General features: G+C 55.9%; 1 protein-coding gene across 1 annotated transcript in view; it reads right to left on the reverse strand.

Annotated features, from left to right (window-relative positions):
* The window catches only part of LOC122544732 (integrin alpha-10-like), a 143,030-nt gene that overhangs the window by 122,169 nt on the left and 2,705 nt on the right, over positions 1-18,156 (reverse strand). The window contains exons 2-4 of the mRNA XM_087985099.1: positions 8,252-8,415; positions 6,853-7,018; positions 3,912-3,985 (exon numbers count right to left, since the gene is read on the reverse strand). Coding sequence (XP_087841225.1) covers positions 3,912-3,985; positions 6,853-7,018; positions 8,252-8,415 — 404 coding nt within the window. The remainder of the gene's footprint in view (positions 1-3,911; positions 3,986-6,852; positions 7,019-8,251; positions 8,416-18,156) is intronic.

The raw sequence follows: 18,156 nt of genomic DNA on the forward strand, positions 1-18,156 counted from the left end.
GCTCCAGTTTCATCCCACAATCCAAATATGTGCAGGTTAGATGAATTGGCCAAAGCTAAATTGCCCATAGTGTTAGGTGCTTTAGTCAGGGGTAAATATAGGAACAAAGAACAAAGAAAATTTACAGCCCAGGAACAGGCCCTTCGGCCCTCCAAGCCTGAGCTGATCCAAATGTACTGTCTAAACCTGTCGGTCAATTCCTAAACATCTGTATCCCTCTACTCCCCACCTACTCATGTATTTATCCAGATGCATCTTAAATGAATCTACCGTGTCTGCCTCTACCACCTCTGCTGGCAACGTGTTCCAAACGCCCACCACCCTCTGTGTGAAGTACTAGCCGCGTGTATCCCCCTTAAACTTCCCACCTCTCACTTTGAAAGTGTGACCTCTCGTTATTGAATCCTTCACCCTGGGAAAAAGCTTGTCTCTATCCACCCTGTCTCTACCCTTCATGATTTTATAAACCTCAATCAGGTCCCCCCACAATCTCCTTTTTTCTAATGAAAATAAATCTAACCTACTCAACCTTTCTTCATAGCTAGCACCTTCTATACCAGGCAACATCCTCGTAAACCTTCTCTGCACCCTCTCCAAAGCGTCCACATTCTTTTGGTAATGTGGCGACCAGAACTGTACACAGTATTCTAAATGCGGCTGAACCAATGTCTGGGGTAGGGGAATGGGTCTGGGTGGGTTACTGTTCAGAGGGTCGGTGTGGACTTCTTGGGCTGAAAGGCCTGTTTCCATACTGTAGGGAATCTAATCTAATCCCAGATCCCCGTTAAACCCAGATTTCTGTTAAACCCAGATCCCTGTTTAACCCACAGCTCCAAGATACCTGTAATGCCAAAATCCTGGGGCTCCCATCAGCCGTTATGGTCAAATAGCCCTGGCACAGACTGAAGGTAATAAGTTTTTGCCTCCTTCACCGCTTTGTAAGTAATGCCAAGATGATACTTTATCTTTGTTTGCAGTAATTGCGAGTAGAGGAACCTGGTCAGTGTTTTTTTGTTGTTAATTAGATACCACCAGACAGGTAAATAAAGGAATTGTGTGTACTTTGATTAAATCATTCACATCAGTGGCAATCTCAGGAATAGTTGAGTTCAAGAATAAGCACACATTCCCAAGTGGTTCATTACAAAAATCTAACATCCAAGTTCACCGGGTCATTGAGAAGACAAGTGAAATGTTAACTTTTATTTCAAATGGAATGGAGTATAAAAATAGGGAAGTCTTGTTAAAACTATAAAAGGCGCTGTTTAAGCTGTACCTAGAACATTGTGAAACGGTGTTTGGCCTCCTTATACAAGCATTGGAAGTTTACCAGGTTGATCCTGGGAATAGAGGGATTTTCTTACGAGCAGAGGTTGGATATGTTGGGCCTGTACTTATTGGAATGTAGAAGAAAGACAGGGGACTTTATTGAAACATGCAAGATTCTTAGCAGATTGACAGGGTAGATGTGGAGAGGTTGTTCCCCCTTCTGGAAGAATCTAGAACCAGAGGGGATCCATCAGAATGAGGGGTCACCCAATTACAACAGAGATAAGGTAGATTTGTTTTCCTGTCAGCACGTAGTGAGTCTGTGGGATATATTATGAAAAGGTACTGCCAAAGCTGGGATGCTAACCATATTCAAGGCTGAAATAGACAGGTTCTTCATCAGGAAGGGAACCAAGTAATTATGAGGGAAAGGCATGAGAGTTGAGTTGGGGATATTAGATCGACCTTGATCTCATTGAACATGAACACGCACTGAAATTCCTGCCCAAGATATTTCCAGCTCCAATGAGCTTTCACTTGGTTGGACCGCCCCACATCTTATGGCCTTAGCTAGCAGTAGAAGTGAGTGAAGCTGAACTGGATGACTGTATCAGACTCCATCGCTTTAATTGTTGGGGAACTCATTCTCTGATCCTGCCTACCTACATAGTTCACCTTCACTGGCAATGAAGAGAGGGACTTTCTGATTAATTCTACCCCTCCCTCTTCATTCCCTACATCCCAACTTTAAACAAATAGATAAGCATAGTAATATGGAACACAAGGACATAGGAACAAGGATCGGGACTGGCTCACTAAGTCCCTTCAGCTTGCTATGCCATTCAATAACATCTAGTCTAATCGCCAACATTTCTGCCCAACTCAATGTCTTTCAGTTCCCAAGTCCCACAAAACATCCAATCAGCAACTGAGCATTCACAGCCCTCTGGAGTAAATAACTCCAAACATTCACTCCTAACCCAGGGGTCTTCAAGTTCATTCCTTCACTGGTTTGTAGCTTTGACCCGGTACAAGTTGTCCCTCACTCACTGGCAGGAGTAGAATTTTTTGTTATATTTTTAGTTTTCATTCATTTTCTGGGATGTGGGTGTCACTGGGTGGGGCCCAGCATTTACTGCTTGACTCTAGTTGCCCCTTGAGAAGATGGGGATGAGCTGCCTTCTTGACCCACTGCAATCAACCTGCTGTGGGTTGACCCACAATACTCTTATGGAGAGGGAATCCCAGGGTTTTAATCCAGCAACAGGGAAGAAACAGCGATATATTCCCAAGTCAGGATGGGGAACTGGCTTGGAAAGGAACTTGAGGGTGGTGGTGTTTCCATATATCTGCTACCCTCGCCCTTCTAGATGGAAGTGGTCTTGGGTTTGGAAGGTGCTGTATGAGGATTTCTGGTGAATTGCTGCAGTGCATCTTGTAGACAGTACACACTGCTGCTACTGAGCGTTGGAGGTGGAGGGAGCGGATGCTTCTGGATGTGGGGCCAAACAAGTGGGTTGCTCTGACCTGGATGGTGTTGTGCTTCTTGAGTGTTGTTGGGGCTGCACTCATCCAGGGCAAGTGGGGAGTATTCCCTCACACCCCTGACTTGTGCCTTGTAGATGGTGGACAGGCTTTGGGGACTCAGAAGGTGAGTTACTCAGTATTCCAGCCTCTGACCTGCTCTTGTGACCACTATGTTTATGTAGTGAGTCCAGTTGAGTTTCTTGTCATTGATAACCCCATGAATGTTGTTTTGGGAGGTGGGGGGGTGGGGGTTGAATTCAGTGATGGTAACACCATTGAATGTTCATGGGGAGTTGTTAGATTGTCTCTTATTGGTGATGGTCATAGCCTGACATTGTATGGTAGGAATGTTACTTGCCACTTGTCAGCCCAAATCTAAATATTGTCCGGACCTTGTTGCATTTGAATGTGGATTGCTTTGGTGTCTGAGGAATCGTGAACGGTGCTGAACATGGTGCAATCATTGGCAAACTTTCAAACTTCTCACCTTATGATGTAGGGAAGGTCATTGATGAAGCAGCTGAAGATGGTTGGGCCTAGGGCACTCCCCTGAGGAACTCCTGCAGAGATATCCTGGAGCTGAGATGACAGATCTCCAATAACCACAACCATCTACCTATGTGGTAGGTATGACTTCAACCAGTGCAGACCTTGCCCCCAGTACCCACCGATTCCAGTTTTGCCCGGGCTCCTTGATGCTACATTCTGTTGAATGCAGCCTGGATGTCAAGGGCTGTCACTCCCCCCCCCCCCCCCCCACCTCTGGAATTCAGCTCTTTTGTCCATGTTTGAACCAAGGCTGTAGTGAGATCAGGAGCTGAGTGGGCCTAGCAGAACCCAAACTGGGCATAACTGAGTGGGTGCTGCTTCACAGCACTGTTAATGAAACTTTCCATCACTTTACTGATGATGAACAGGAGATTAATGGGGCAGTAATTGGTCGGGTTGGATTTGTCCCACTTGTTATGTACAGGACATACCTGGGCAATCTTCCATATTTTCGAGTAGATGCAAGTGTTGTAACTGTACTGGAACAGTTTGGAATTGGGGAATATCTCCTGTTCCTTCTCATCACCAATACAACGGCTATCGCAGACGTCAAACTCATTGCTTACCTCCAGAACATGGGCTGAAAATCCTGCCTGTGACATTTCCAGCTCAAACGAGCTTTCATTTTGCTGAATTGTTCCTGGATAGATTTGAGAGAGAAACAGAGGGGTCAGACATAATCAGCAACAAACAGACGTGCATCCAATCTGAGTCAAACTAGATAAATTCAGGTAAATCTGCAAATACCAACATTTGTTTTAGGGGGTTAATTCAAACCCTTTCTCCCATAGCCCTGTGTTACTGACTGTATCTCTATTGATGTTAATCCAGCTCCCTCACGCTGTCACTCGGTAACCCCTCTCCCCCCAGCACCCTGTGTTACTGACTGTATCTCTACTGATGTTAATCCAGCTCCCTCACACTATCACTCAGCAACCCCTCTCCCCGCCAGCACCCTGTGTTACTGACTGTATCTCTACTGATGTTAATCCAGCTCCCTCACACTGTCACTAAGTAACCCCTCTCCCCTCCAGCATCCTGTGTTACTGACTGTATCTCTATTGATGTTAATCCAGCTCCCTCACACTGTCACTAAGTAACCCCTCTCCCCCCCCGTGCCCTCTGTTACTGACTGTATCTCTACCGATGTTAATCCAGCTCCCTCACACTGTCACTAAGTAACCCCTCTCCCCTCCAGCACCCTGTGTTACTGACTGTATCTCTACTGATGTTAATCCAGCTCCCTCACACTGTCACTCAGTAACCCCTCTCCCCCCGCCCCCCCCGCGCCCTCTATTACTGACTGTATCTTTACTGATGTTAATCCACCTCCCTTACACTGTCACTAAGTAACCCCTCTCCCCTCCAGCACCCTGTGTTACTGACTGTATCTTTACTGATGTTAATCCAGCTCCCTCACACTGTCCCTCAGTAACCCCCTCCCCCCCAGTGCCCTGTGTTACTGACTGTATCTTTACCGATGTTACTCCAGCTCCCTCACACTGTCACTAAGTAACCCCTCTCCCCTCCAGCACCCTGTGTTACTGACTGTATCTTTACTGATGTTAATCCAGCTCCCTCACACTGTCACTAAGTAACCCCTCTCCCCTCCAGCACCCTGTGTTACTGACTGTATCTTTACTGATGTTAATCCAGCTCCCTCACACTGTCACTCAGTAACCCCTCTCCCCCAGCCCCCCCCGCGCCCTCTATTACTGACTGTATCTTTACTGATGTTAATCCACCTCCCTTACACTGTCACTAAGTAACCCCTCTCCCCTCCAGCACCCTGTGTTACTGACTGTATCTCTACTGATGTTAATCCAGCTCCCTCACACTGTCACTCAGCAACCCCTCTCCCCTCCAGCATCCTGTGTTACTGACTGTATCTCTATTGATGTTAATCCAGCTCCCTCACACTGTCACTAAGTTACCCCTCTCCCCCCCCCGTGCCCTCTGTTACTGACTGTATCTGTACTGATGTTAATCCAGCTCCCTCACACTGTCACTAAGTAACCCCTCTCCCCCCCCGTGCCCTCTGTTACTGACTGTATCTCTACCGATGTTAATCCAGCTCCCTCACACTGTCACTAAGTAACCCCTCTCCCCTCCAGCACCCTGTGTTACTGACTGTATCTTTACTGATGTTAATCCAGCTCCCTCACACTGTCACTAAGTAACCCCTCTCCCCTCCAGCACCCTGTGTTACTGACTGTATCTTTACTGATGTTAATCCAGCTCCCTCACACTGTCACTCAGTAACCCCTCTCCCCCCGCCCCCCCCGCGCCCTCTATTACTGACTGTATCTTTACTGATGTTAATCCACCTCCCTTACACTGTCACTAAGTAACCCCTCTCCCCTCCAGCACCCTGTGTTACTGACTGTATCTTTACTGATGTTAATCCAGCTCCCTCACACTGTCACTAAGTAACCCCTCTCCCCCCGCCCCCCCCGCGCCCTCTATTACTGACTGTATCTTTACTGATGTTAATCCACCTCCCTTACACTGTCACTAAGTAACCCCCCTCCCCCCCAGTGCCCTGTGTTACTGACTGTATCTTTACCGATGTTACTCCAGCTCCCTCACATTGTCACTCAGCAACCTCTCTCCCCCCAGCACCCTGTGTTACTGACTGTATCCCTACTGATGTTAATCCAGCTCCCTCACACTGTCACTCAGCAACCCCTCTCCCCCCCAGCACCCTGTGTTACTGACTGTATCTTTACTGATGTTAATTCAGCTCCCTCACACTGTCACTCAGCAACCCCACTCCCCCCAGCTCCCTGTGTTACTGACTGTATCTTTACCGATGTTAATCCAGCTCCCTCACACTGTCACTCAGCAACCCCTCTCCCCCCAGTGCCCTGTGTTACTGACTGTATCTTTACCGATGTTAATCCAGCTCCCTCACACTGTCACTCAGCAATCCCTCTCCCCCCAGCTCCCTGTGTTACTGACTGTATCTTTACCGATGTTAATCCAACTCCCTCACACTGTCACTCAGTAACCCCTCTCCCCCCCAGGGCCCTGTGTTACTGACTGTATCCCTACTGATGTTAATCCAGCTCCCTCACACTGTCACTCAGCAACCCCTCACCCCCCAGGGCCCTGTGTTACTGACTGTATCTTTACTGATGTGGAGAAAGTGACGACTGCAGATTCTGGAGATCAGAGTTGAGAGTGTGGTGTTGGAAAAGCACAGCCGGTCAGGCAGCATCCAAGGAGCAGGAGAATCGATGTTTCAGTGAAGAGCGTATGCCTGAAACGGTGATTCCCCTGCTCCTCGGATGCTGCCTGACCTGCTGTGCTTTTCCAGCACTACACGTTTGACTCTGTATCTTTACTGATGTGAATCCAGCTTCTAACACTGTCACTCAGAAACCTTTCCCAGCTAGAACCCTGGGTCACACTGTCAGCACGCAGCAGGATGAAATGATTGAAAGTATTTGGGGTGTTAGTTTGAAAGGTTAAATAATTTTAACATATATAGCATATGGCCATTACCTTCTAACCCAAATATCCTGTCTCCCAAAGCATCTACGATATCGTTTAGTGCTGCCTCATCGCTTACATTGAAGAAATGTTTCTCGTCAGGGTCACTGGCGATAAATTTGATCTCCTTTATAAAGGTCTCTGTGTCTTTGCGTCTCCGGATGTAATGACCCAGAACCTGCAAGAGGAACCTTGGGTTACACAGTGACATGCATGTGGGCCACAGAATCCATACAGTGTGGAAGCAGGCCTTTCAGCCCCACCCCCTCCTATCCCACTAACACTGTATTTCCCATGTACATCCCTGGACACTACGGGGCAATTTAACATGGCCAATCCACCCAAAGCTGCACAGATTTGGACTGTGGGAGGAAACCCACGCAGACACAGAGAGAATGTGTGAGCTCCACACAGTCAGTTGCCTGAGGCTGGAATCGAACTCGGGTCCCTGGAGCAGTGAGGCAGCAGTGTTAACCACTGAGCCACTCTCTCAGGAGCATTGCCAAATGCAAAGCAAAATGCAACCAACCAGCTAAGTAACCATGCTGATTAATATCTAATCTTCCGCCTCGGAACACCTCAACCCCAGGGCATCAATGTGGACTTCACCAGTTTCCTCATCTCCCCTCCCACCCCACCTTACCCCAGTTCCAACCTTCCAGCTCAGCACCGTCCCCATGACCTGTCCGACCTGCCAACCTCCCTTCCCACCTATCTGCTCCACCCTCCTCTCTGACCTATTACCTCCATCCCCACCCCCATTCACCTATTGTACTCTTTGCTACCTTCTCCCCAGCACCACCCCCCTTCCCACTGATCTCTCCACCCTGAAGGCTCCCTGCTTTCATTCCTGATGAAGGGCTTTTGCCCAAAGCATCGATCTTCCTGCTCCTCGGATGCTGCCTGAACTGCTGTGCTTTTCCAGCACCACTCTGATCTAAACTCTGGTTTCCAGCATCAGCAGTCCTCATGTTTGCCTGCCTGGTTAATACCTCTGCCCTTCTCTAAACTGGTGACAATTTTCTCCATTTTTCCAACAATTTGTAAAATGGTGAAAGGGTTCAAACTCAGAGCCGCTCTACACGAAGATGCAGGTGGATGTAGAGCAGCTCTGGGCACCTGAGGAGAGACCAAACTGAGGGTCTGTAAAATATGAAATACCCACGAAAGCATCCCAGTGGGGAACTTAGGTGCACTGTGTCACCCAAAAGAGGGATCAGAATGTGGAACTCACTTGTATACGGAATGGTTAGGCAATGCCTATAGGGGAAACCAGCTAACCCTGGAGTGGGAGGGAGAAAAGAGGATGAGGATGTATAAACAATGAGACCGAGTGTGAGGAATCTCACTTGCAATACAGCCTGTCCCCTGTACGACCCGGTTGTTGGCTGTTTAATTGCAAATCACTTACTGCAATGGCATAGCGACTGATGTTACGCTTCTCACACTCAGCAAGTGCGTCACGAAGCTCCACGCCATCGTGAGATTCTCCATCTGTCACAACGACCATAACTTTTGTAGCTCCTTCTCGCCCACCACGTTCTGGACTGAAGGCCTCAGAGCTGAACAAACAAACTGTCGAGTCAACAAAACTACTGCAGTCATCACAAAGCTCAGTTCAGTTCAGAACTTCAGGAACATACTGACACCCATTCCAGTGACCCATGCTCTACCTGCCCCGGGAGTGTTTGATGGGGGGCAGTGTAGAGAGAGCTTTACTCTGTATCTAACCCCGTGCTGCCCCTGTCCTGGGAGTGTTTGATGGAGGACAATGTAGAGGGAGCTTTACTCTATATCTAACCCTGTGCTGCCCCTGTCCTGGGAGTGTTCGATGGGGACAGTGTAGAGGGAGCTTTACTCTGCATCTAACCCCGTGCTGTCCCTGTCCTGGGAGTGTTTGATGGGGGACAGTGTAGAGAGAGCTATAGAGTCATAGAAATGTCAGCACGGAAACAGACCCTTTGGTCCATCTAACCCCGTGCTGTCCCTGTCCTGGGAGCATTTGCTCTAAGACAATGCGGAGACAGATTTACTTTCAGTTGAAAACAGCGGGGAGAGATTCCCTTTCAGTTTAAGAGTAGAGAGAGCTTTACACTGGATGTAACCCTGTGCTGTACTTGTCCTTGGGAGTGTTGAAAGGGAGTTGACCTCAGTTAACAGGGTGGATGGTGAAAGGATGTTGGTCCTTGTGAAATGGACCCCAACTCCTGGACCCAGTTTAAATGTAAAAGTGGAGTTGATGACAATGCTTTTTTACTGTGAACTATTATCCCTAAAAATCTATTCCCCAAAGGACAGCGGAGGCTGAGTCATTACATATTTTAAAGGCAGGGATAGCTAGATTCTTAACTAACAAGGGGGGTGAAGGGAATTTGGGAAGGGGAACATGTAGAGTCAGATCTCCTAAGATCATACTTTCAACACCTTATTTGGGCCGACATGACACCAATTGTTAAAGTGCACTTGAGAATGTAACTTGTAAAAATTTACATATAAAAGAACTGAAACCCCAACATGGTCATTCTAAAAGATGAGAGACTTAACAAACAATCAAGGTATTTTTCAATATACAATTGCAGTTACATCACACTGTAAACTTTTGCTGTAAATTCTGTGTCTTACAATCTTATTCTCCACAACCACCTGATGAAGGGGCAGCGGTCCGAAAGCTAGTGATTAGATTTTAGATTAGATTAGATTACATTACATTACAGTGTGGAAACAGGCCCTTCGGCCCAACAAGTCCACACCGACCCGCCGAAGCGCAACCCACCCATACCCCTACATTTACCCTTACCTAACACTACAGGCAATTTAGCATGGCCAGTTCACCTGACCCTGCACATCTTTGGACTGTGGGAGGAAACCGGAGCACCCGGAGGAAACCCTCGCAGACACGGGGAGAATGTGCAAACTCCACACAGTCAGTCGCCTGAGGCGGGAATTGAACCCGGGTCTCTAGTGCTGTGAGGCAGCAGTGCTAACCACTGTGCCACCGTGCCGCCCTGAAGAAGCTGCTTAAGGAGACATTGCGCAACAGCGGAGGACGGTTACGACCCATCGACTTCTGGGCTACGAGCCCAGCACACTTCCGCTACGCCACTCTGCTCCTGCACTTCCAAATAAACCTGTTGGACTATAACCTGGTGCTGTGTGATTTTTAACTAAGATCATACCCGCATGGTAGTGTCAGCCTGAGGGGCTGAATGGCCTCTGGGTGTTCCTAAATCAATTGCTGTTATGATGGGGACAGCAGAGAGGGACTTTAATCTGTAACTAGGGGACTGCTTGATTCTGACAAGAATGCTCAAAATGATCTAATCTCCAAAATTAAAATGCCTCACTTTATCGAGCATCAAATTGAGAAAAATAACCAGTTGATCAGGGAAGTTGAAGGGTGACACGAGGCCAATTATGAACAGAATCACAGCATCAACACATGAAGTGGCAGTCCTATTTTTATCACCAGTGTGGACGTGTGACTGAGAAGAGGGCTTTGTGTAAAATGTTTTGGGTGCTTGTTATGTTCTTTCAGCTGATGAATAAGCTCTTTCTAAGGCTGTCACCCGTTGCTGACAGGGTCAGTAGCAAGCCATGTTACCAGTGCATAGCCAATGATGGCAGGCTGGAGAATAACCACACTCAAAGAACAGAAAACGTCCGAGTTAGTGAGGAACTGTAAACGGGCATAAACAAGTGCAGCTGTTAGGACAGCACCACGCTACCCCTCACCCCAGTTCCAACCTTCCACACACACACACACACACAGCGAGGGCGACACACACACAGGTCACTGCTACTCCCCGAGTGACCACCACCATCACCCCCTCCTCCCCACCATTACCCCCTCCTCCCCCACCATTACCCCCTCCTCCCCCACCATTACCCCCTCCTCCCCCACCATTACCCCCTCCTGCCCACCATCACCCCCTCCTCCCCCACCATTACACCCTCCTCCCCCACCATTACCCCCTCCTCCCCCACCATTACCCCCTCCTCCCCACCATCACCCCCTCCTCCCCACCATTACCCCCTCCTCCCCCACCATTACCCCCTCCTCCCCCACCATTACCCCCTCCTCCCCCACCATTACCCCCTCCTGCCCACCATCACCCCCTCCTCCCCCACCATTACACCCTCCTCCCCCACCATTACCCCCTCCTCCCCCACCATTACCCCCTCCTCCCCCACCATTACCCCCTCCTCCCCACCATCACCCCCTCCACCCCACCATTACCCCCTCCTCCCCCACAATCACACCCTCCTCCCCCACCATCACCCCCCTCCTCCCCACCATTACCCCCTCCTCCCCACAATCACACCCTCCTCCCCCACCATTACCCCCTCCTCCCCCACCATTACCCCCTCCTCCCCCACCATTACCCCCTCCTGCCCACCATCACCCCCTCCTCCCCCACCATTACCCCCTCCTCCCCCACCATCACCCCCTCCTCCCCACCATCACCCCCTCCTCCCCCACCATTACCCCCTCCTCCCCACCATCACCCCCTCCTCCCCCACCATTACCCCCTCCTCCCCCACCATCACCCCCTCCTCCCCCACCATTACCCCCTCCTCCCCACCATCACCCCCTCCTCCCCCACCATTACCCCCTCCTCCCCCACCATCACCCCCTCCTCCCCCACCATTACCCCCTCCTCCCCCACCATCACCCCCTCCTCCCCACCATCACCCCCTCCTCCCCCACCATTACCCCCTCTTCCCCCACCATTACCCCCTCCTCCCCACCATTACCCCCTCCTCCCCCACCATTACCCCCTCCTCCCCCACCATCACCCCCTCCTCCCCACCATCACACCCTCCTCCCCACCATCACCCCCTCCTCCCCCACCATCACACCCTCCTCCCCCACCATTACCCCCTCCTCCCCCACCATCACCCCCTCCTCCCCCACCATTACCCCCTCCTCCCCCACCATCACCCCCTCCTCCCCACCATCACCCCCTCCTCCCCACCATTACCCCCTCTTCCCCCACCATTACCCCCTCCTCCCCACCATTACCCCCTCCTCCCCCACCATCACCCCCTCCTCCCCCACCATTACCCCCTCCTCCCCCACCATCACCCCCTCCTCCCCACCATCACACCCTCCTCCCCACCATCACCCCCTCCTCCCCCACCATCACACCCTCCTCCCCCACCATTACCCCCTCCTCCCTCACCATCACCCCCTCCTCCCCACCATCACCCCCCTCCTCCCCCACCATTACCCCCTCCTCCCCACCATTACCCCCTCCTCCCCACCATCACCCCCTCCTCCCCACCATTACCCCCTCCTCCCCACCATCACCCCCTCCTCCCCCACCATTACCCCCTCCTCCCCACCATTACCCCCTCCTCCCCACCATTACCCCCCTCCTCCCCCACCATCACCCCCTCCTCCCCCACCATCACCCCCTCCTCCCCACCATTACCCCCCTCCTCCCCACCATTACCCCCTCCTCCCCCACCATCACCCCCTCCTCCCCCACCATCACCCCCTCCTCCCCCACCATCACCCCCTCCTCCCCACCATTACCCCCCTCCTCCCCACCATTACCCCCCTCCTCCCCACCATTACCCCCTCCTCCCCCACCATCACCCCCTCCTCCCCCACCATCACCCCCTCCTCCCCCACCATTACCCCCTCCTCCCCCACCATTACCCCCTCTCCCCCACCATTACCCCCTCCTCCCCACCATTACCCCCTCCTCCCCACCATTACCCCCTCCTCCCCCACCATCACCCCCTCCTCCCCCACCATCACCCCCTCCTCCCCCACCATTACCCCCTCCTCCCTCACCATTACCCCCCTCCTCCCCCACCATCACACCCTCCTCCCCACCATTACCCCCTCCTCCCCCACCATCACACCCTCCTCCCCACCATTACCCCCTCCTCCCCACCATCACACCCTCCTCCCCACCATTACCCCCTCCTCCCCCACCATCACCCCCTCCTCCCCCACCATTACCCCCTCCTCCCCACCATCACACCCTCCTCCCCACCATTACCCCCTCCTCCCCCACCATCACACCCTCCTCCCCACCATCACCCCCCTCCTCCCCACCATCACACCCTCCTCCCCACCATCACACCCTCCTCCCCACCATTACCCCCTCCTCCCCACCATCACCCCCTCCACCCCCACCATCACACCCTCCTCCCCCCACCATCACACCCTCCTCCCCACCATCACCCCCTCCTCCCCACCATCACACCCTCCTCCCCACCATTACCCCCTCCTCCCCCACCATCACACCCTCCTCCCCCACCATCACCCCCTCCTCCCCACCATCACCCCCTCCTCCCCCACCATCACCCCCTCCTCCCCACCATTACCCCCTCCTCCCCCACCATCACCCCCTCCTCCCCCACCATTACCCCCTCCTCCCCACCATTACCCCCTCCTCCCCCACCATTACCCCCTCCTCCCCCACCATCACCCCCTCCTCCCCACCATTACCCCCTCCTCCCCCACCATCACCCGCTCCTCCCTCACCATTTCCCCCTCCTCGCCCACCATTACCCCCTCCTCCCCCACCATCACCCCCTCCTCCCTCACCATTACCCCCTCCTCCCCCACCATCACCCCCTCCTCCCCCACCATCACCCCCTCCTCCCCCACCATCACCCCCTCCTCCCCCACCATTACCCCCTCCTCCCCCACCATCACCCCTCCTCCCCCACCATTACCCCCCTCCTCCCCCACCATCACCCCCTCCTCCCCACCATTACCCCCCTCCTCCCCCACCATCACCCCCTCCTCCCTCACCATTACCCCCTCCTCCCCCACCATCACCCCCTCCTCCCTCACCATTACCCCCTCCTCCCCCACCATCACCCCCTACTCCCCCACCATCACCCCCTCCTCCCCACCATCACCCCCCTCCTCCCCACCATCACCCCCTCCTCCCCACCATCACCCCCCTCCTCCCCACCATTACCACCTCCTCCCTCACCATTACCCCCTCCTCCCCCACCATCACCCCCTCCTCCCCCACCATCACCCCCTCCTCCCCACCAACACCCCCTCCTCCCCACCATTACCCCCTCCTCCCCCACCATCACCCCCTCCTCCCTCACCATTACCCCCTCCTCCCCCACCATCACCCCCTCCTCCCTCACCATTACCCCCTCCTCCCCCACCATCACCCCCTCCTCCCCCACCATCACCCCCTCCTCCCCCACCATCACCCCCCTCCTCCCCACCATTACCACCTCCTCCCCACCATCACCCCCTCCTCCCCACCATCACCCCCTCCTCCCCCACCATCACCCCCTCCTCCCCACCATCACCCCCCTCCTCCCCACCATTACCACCTCCTCCCCACCATCACCCCCTCCTCCCCACCATCACCCCCCTCCTCCCCACCATTACCACCTCCTCCCCACCATCACCCCCTCCTCCCCACCATTACCACCTCCTCCCCACCATCACCCCCTCCTCCCCCACCATCACCCCCTCCTCCCCACCATCACCCCCTCCTCCCCCACCATTACACCCTCCTCCCCCACCATTACCCCCTCCTCCCCCACCATTACCCCCTCCTCCCCCACCATTACCCCCTCCTCCACACCATCACCCCCTCCACCCCACCATTACCCCCTCCTCCCCCACCATTACCCCCTCCTCCCCCACCATTACCCCCTCCTCCCCCACCATTACCCCCTCCTCCCCCACCATCACCCCCTCCTCCCCACCATTACCCCCTCCTCCCCCACCATTACACCCTCCTCCCCCACCATTACCCCCTCCTCCCCCACCATTACCCCCTCCTCCCCCACCATCACCCCCTCCTCCCCACCATTACCCCCTCCTCCCCACAATCACACCCTCCTCCCCCACCATTACCCCCTCCTCCCCACCATTACCCCCTCCTCCCCCACCATTACCCCCTCCTCCACACCATTACCCCCTCCTCCCCCACCATCACCCCCTCCTCCACACCATTACCCCGTCCTCCCCCACCATTACCCCCTCCTCCCCCACCATTACCCCCTCCTCCCCCACCATTACCCCCTCCTCCACACCATTACCCCCTCCTCCCCCACCATTACCCCCTCCTCCACACCATTACCCCGTCCTCCCCCACCATTACCCCCTCCTCCCCCACCATTACCCCCTCCTCCCCCACCATTACCCCCTCCTCCACACCATTACCCCCTCCTCCCCCACCATTACCCCCTCCTCCCCCACCATTACCCCCTCCTCCCCCACCATTACCCCCTCCTCCCCCACCATCACCCCCTCCTCCACACCATTACCCCCTCCTCCCCCACCATTACCCCCTCCTCCCCCACCATCACCCCCTCCTCCCCCACCATCACCCCCTCCTCCCCACCATCACCCCCTCCTCCCCCACCATCACCCCCTCCTCCACACCATTACCCCCTCCTCCCCCACCATCACCCCCTCCTCCCCACCATCACCCCTCCCCCCCCACCATCACCCCCTCCTCCCCACCATCACCCCCTCCTCCCCCACCATTACCCCCTCCTCCCCCACCATTACCCCCTCCTCCCCCACCATCACCCCCCTCCTCCCCACCATTACCCCCTCCTCCCCACCATTACCCCCTCCTCCCCCACCATCACCCCCTCCTCCCCCACCATCACCCCCTCCTCCCCACCATTACCCCCTCCTCCCCACCATTACCCCCTCCTCCCCCACCATCACCCCCTCCTCCCCCACCATCACCCCCTCCTCCCCCACCATCAACCCCTCCTCCCCCCACCATCACCCCCTCCTCCCCCACCATCACCCCCTCCTCCCCCACCATCACCCCCTCCTCCCCCACCATCACCCCCCTCCTCCCCCACCATCACACCCTCCTCCCCCACCATCACCCCCTCCTCCCCACCATTACCCCCCTCCTCCCCCACCATCACCCCCTCCTCCCCCACCATTACCCCCTCCTCCCCCACCATCACACCCTCCTCCCCACCATTACCCCCTCTTCCCCCACCATCACCCCCTCCTCCCCCACCATCACCCCCCTCCTCCCCACCATTACCCCCTCCTCCCCACCATTACCCCCTCCTCCCCCACCATCACCCCCTCCTCCCCCACCATCACCCCCTCCTCCCCACCATTACCCCCCTCCTCCCCCACCATCACCCCCTCCTCCCCCACCATTACCCCCCTCCTCCCCACCATTACCCCCTCCTCCCCCACCATTACCCCCTCCTCCCCCACCATCACCCCCTCCTCCCCCACCATTACCCCCTCCTCCCCCACCATCACACCCTCCTCCCCACCATTACCCCCTCTTCCCCCACCATCACCCCCTCCTCCCCCACCATCACCCCCCTCCTCCCCCACCATTACCCCCTCCTCCCCACCATTACCCCCTCCTCCCCCACCATCACCCCCTCCTCCCCCACCATCACCCCCTCCTCCCCCACCATCACCCCCTCCTCCCCACCATTACCCCCTCCTCCCCCACCATCACCCCCTCCTCCCCCACCATTACCCCCTCCTCCCCACCATTACCCCCTCCTCCCCCACCATCACCCCCTCCTCCCCACCATTACCCCCTCCTCCCCACCATCACCCCCTCCTCCCCCACCATTACCCCCTCCTCCCCCACCATCACCCCCTCCTCCCCACCATTACCCCCTCCTCCCCCACCATCACCCCCTCCTCCCCCACCATTACCCCCTCCTCCCCACCATCACCCCCTCCTCCCCACCATTACCCCCTCCTCCCCACCATCACCCCCTCCTCCCCACCATTACCCCCTCCTCCCCCACCATCACCCCCTCCTCCCCCACCATTACCCCCTCCTCCCCACCATTACCCCCTCCTCCCCACCATTACCCCCTCCTCCCCACCATCACCCCCTCCTCCCCCACCATTACCCCCTCCTCCCCACCATTACCCCCTCCTCCCCACCATTACCCCCTCCTCCCCCACCATCACCCCCTCCTCCCCCACCATCACCCCCTCCTCACCCACCATCACCCCCTCCTCCCCCACCATTACCCCCTCCTCCCCACCATTACCCCCCTCCTCCCCACCATTACCCCCTCCTCCCCCACCATCACCCCCTCCTCCCCACCATTACCCCCTCCTCCCCACCATCACCCCCTCCTCCCCCACCATTACCCCCTCCTCCCCACCATTACCCCCTCCTCCCCACCATTACCCCCTCCTCCCCCACCATCACCCCCTCCTCACCACCATTACCCCCCTCCTCCCCCACCATCACACCCTCCTCCCCACCATTACCCCCTCCTCCCCCACCATTACCCCCTCCTCCCCCACCATCACCCCCTCCTCCCCCACCATTACACCCTCCTCCCCACCATTACCCCCTCCTCCCCCACCATCACCCCCTCCTCCCCACCATCACACCCTCCTCCCCACCATTACCCCCTCCTCCCCCACCATCACACCCTCCACCCCACCATTACCCCCTCCTCCCCCACCATCACACCCTCCTCCCCACCATTACCCCCTCCTCCCCACCATCACACCCTCCTCCCCACCATTACCCCCTCCTCCCCACCATCACCCCCTCCACCCCACCATTACCCCCTCATCCCCCACCATCACACCCTCCTCCCCACCATTACCCCCTCCTCCCCACCATCACCCCCTCCACCCCACCATTACCCCCTCCTCCCCCACCATCACACCCTCCTCCCCACCATTACCCCCTCCTCCCCACCATCACCCCCCTCCCCCCACCATCACCCCCCTCCTCCCCCACCATCACCCCCTCCTCCCCCACCATTACACCCTCCTCCCCACCATTACCCCCTCCTCCCCACCATCACACCCTCCTCCCCACCATTACCCCCTCCTCCCCCACCATCACACCCTCCACCCCCACCATCACCCCCTCCTCCCCACCATTACCCCCTCCTCCCCCACAATCACACCCTCCTCCCCCACCATTACCCCCTCCTCCCCACCATTACCCCCTCCTCCCCCACCATCACACCCTCCTCCCCACCATTACCCCCTCCTCCCCCACCATCACCCCCTCCTCCCCACCATCACACCCTCCTCCCCACCATTACCCCCTCCTCCCCCACCATCACACCCTCCACCCCACCATTACCCCCTCCTCCCCCACCATCACACCCTCCTCCCCCACCATTACCCCCTCCTCCCCCACCATCACACCCTCCTCCCCCACCATTACCCCCTCCTCCCCCACCATCACCCCCTCCTCCCCACCATCACACCCTCCTCCCCACCATTACCCCCTCCTCCCCCACCATTACCCCCTCCTCCCCCACCATCACACCCTCCTCCCCACCATTACCCCCTCCTCCCCCACCATCACACCCTCCTCCCCACCA

Source organism: Chiloscyllium plagiosum, unplaced genomic scaffold (assembly GCF_037043375.1).
Source record: "Chiloscyllium plagiosum isolate Xiang-an unplaced genomic scaffold, Cpla_swu_hap1 HiC_scaffold_50, whole genome shotgun sequence".
NCBI classification, from domain to species: domain Eukaryota; kingdom Metazoa; phylum Chordata; class Chondrichthyes; order Orectolobiformes; family Hemiscylliidae; genus Chiloscyllium; species Chiloscyllium plagiosum.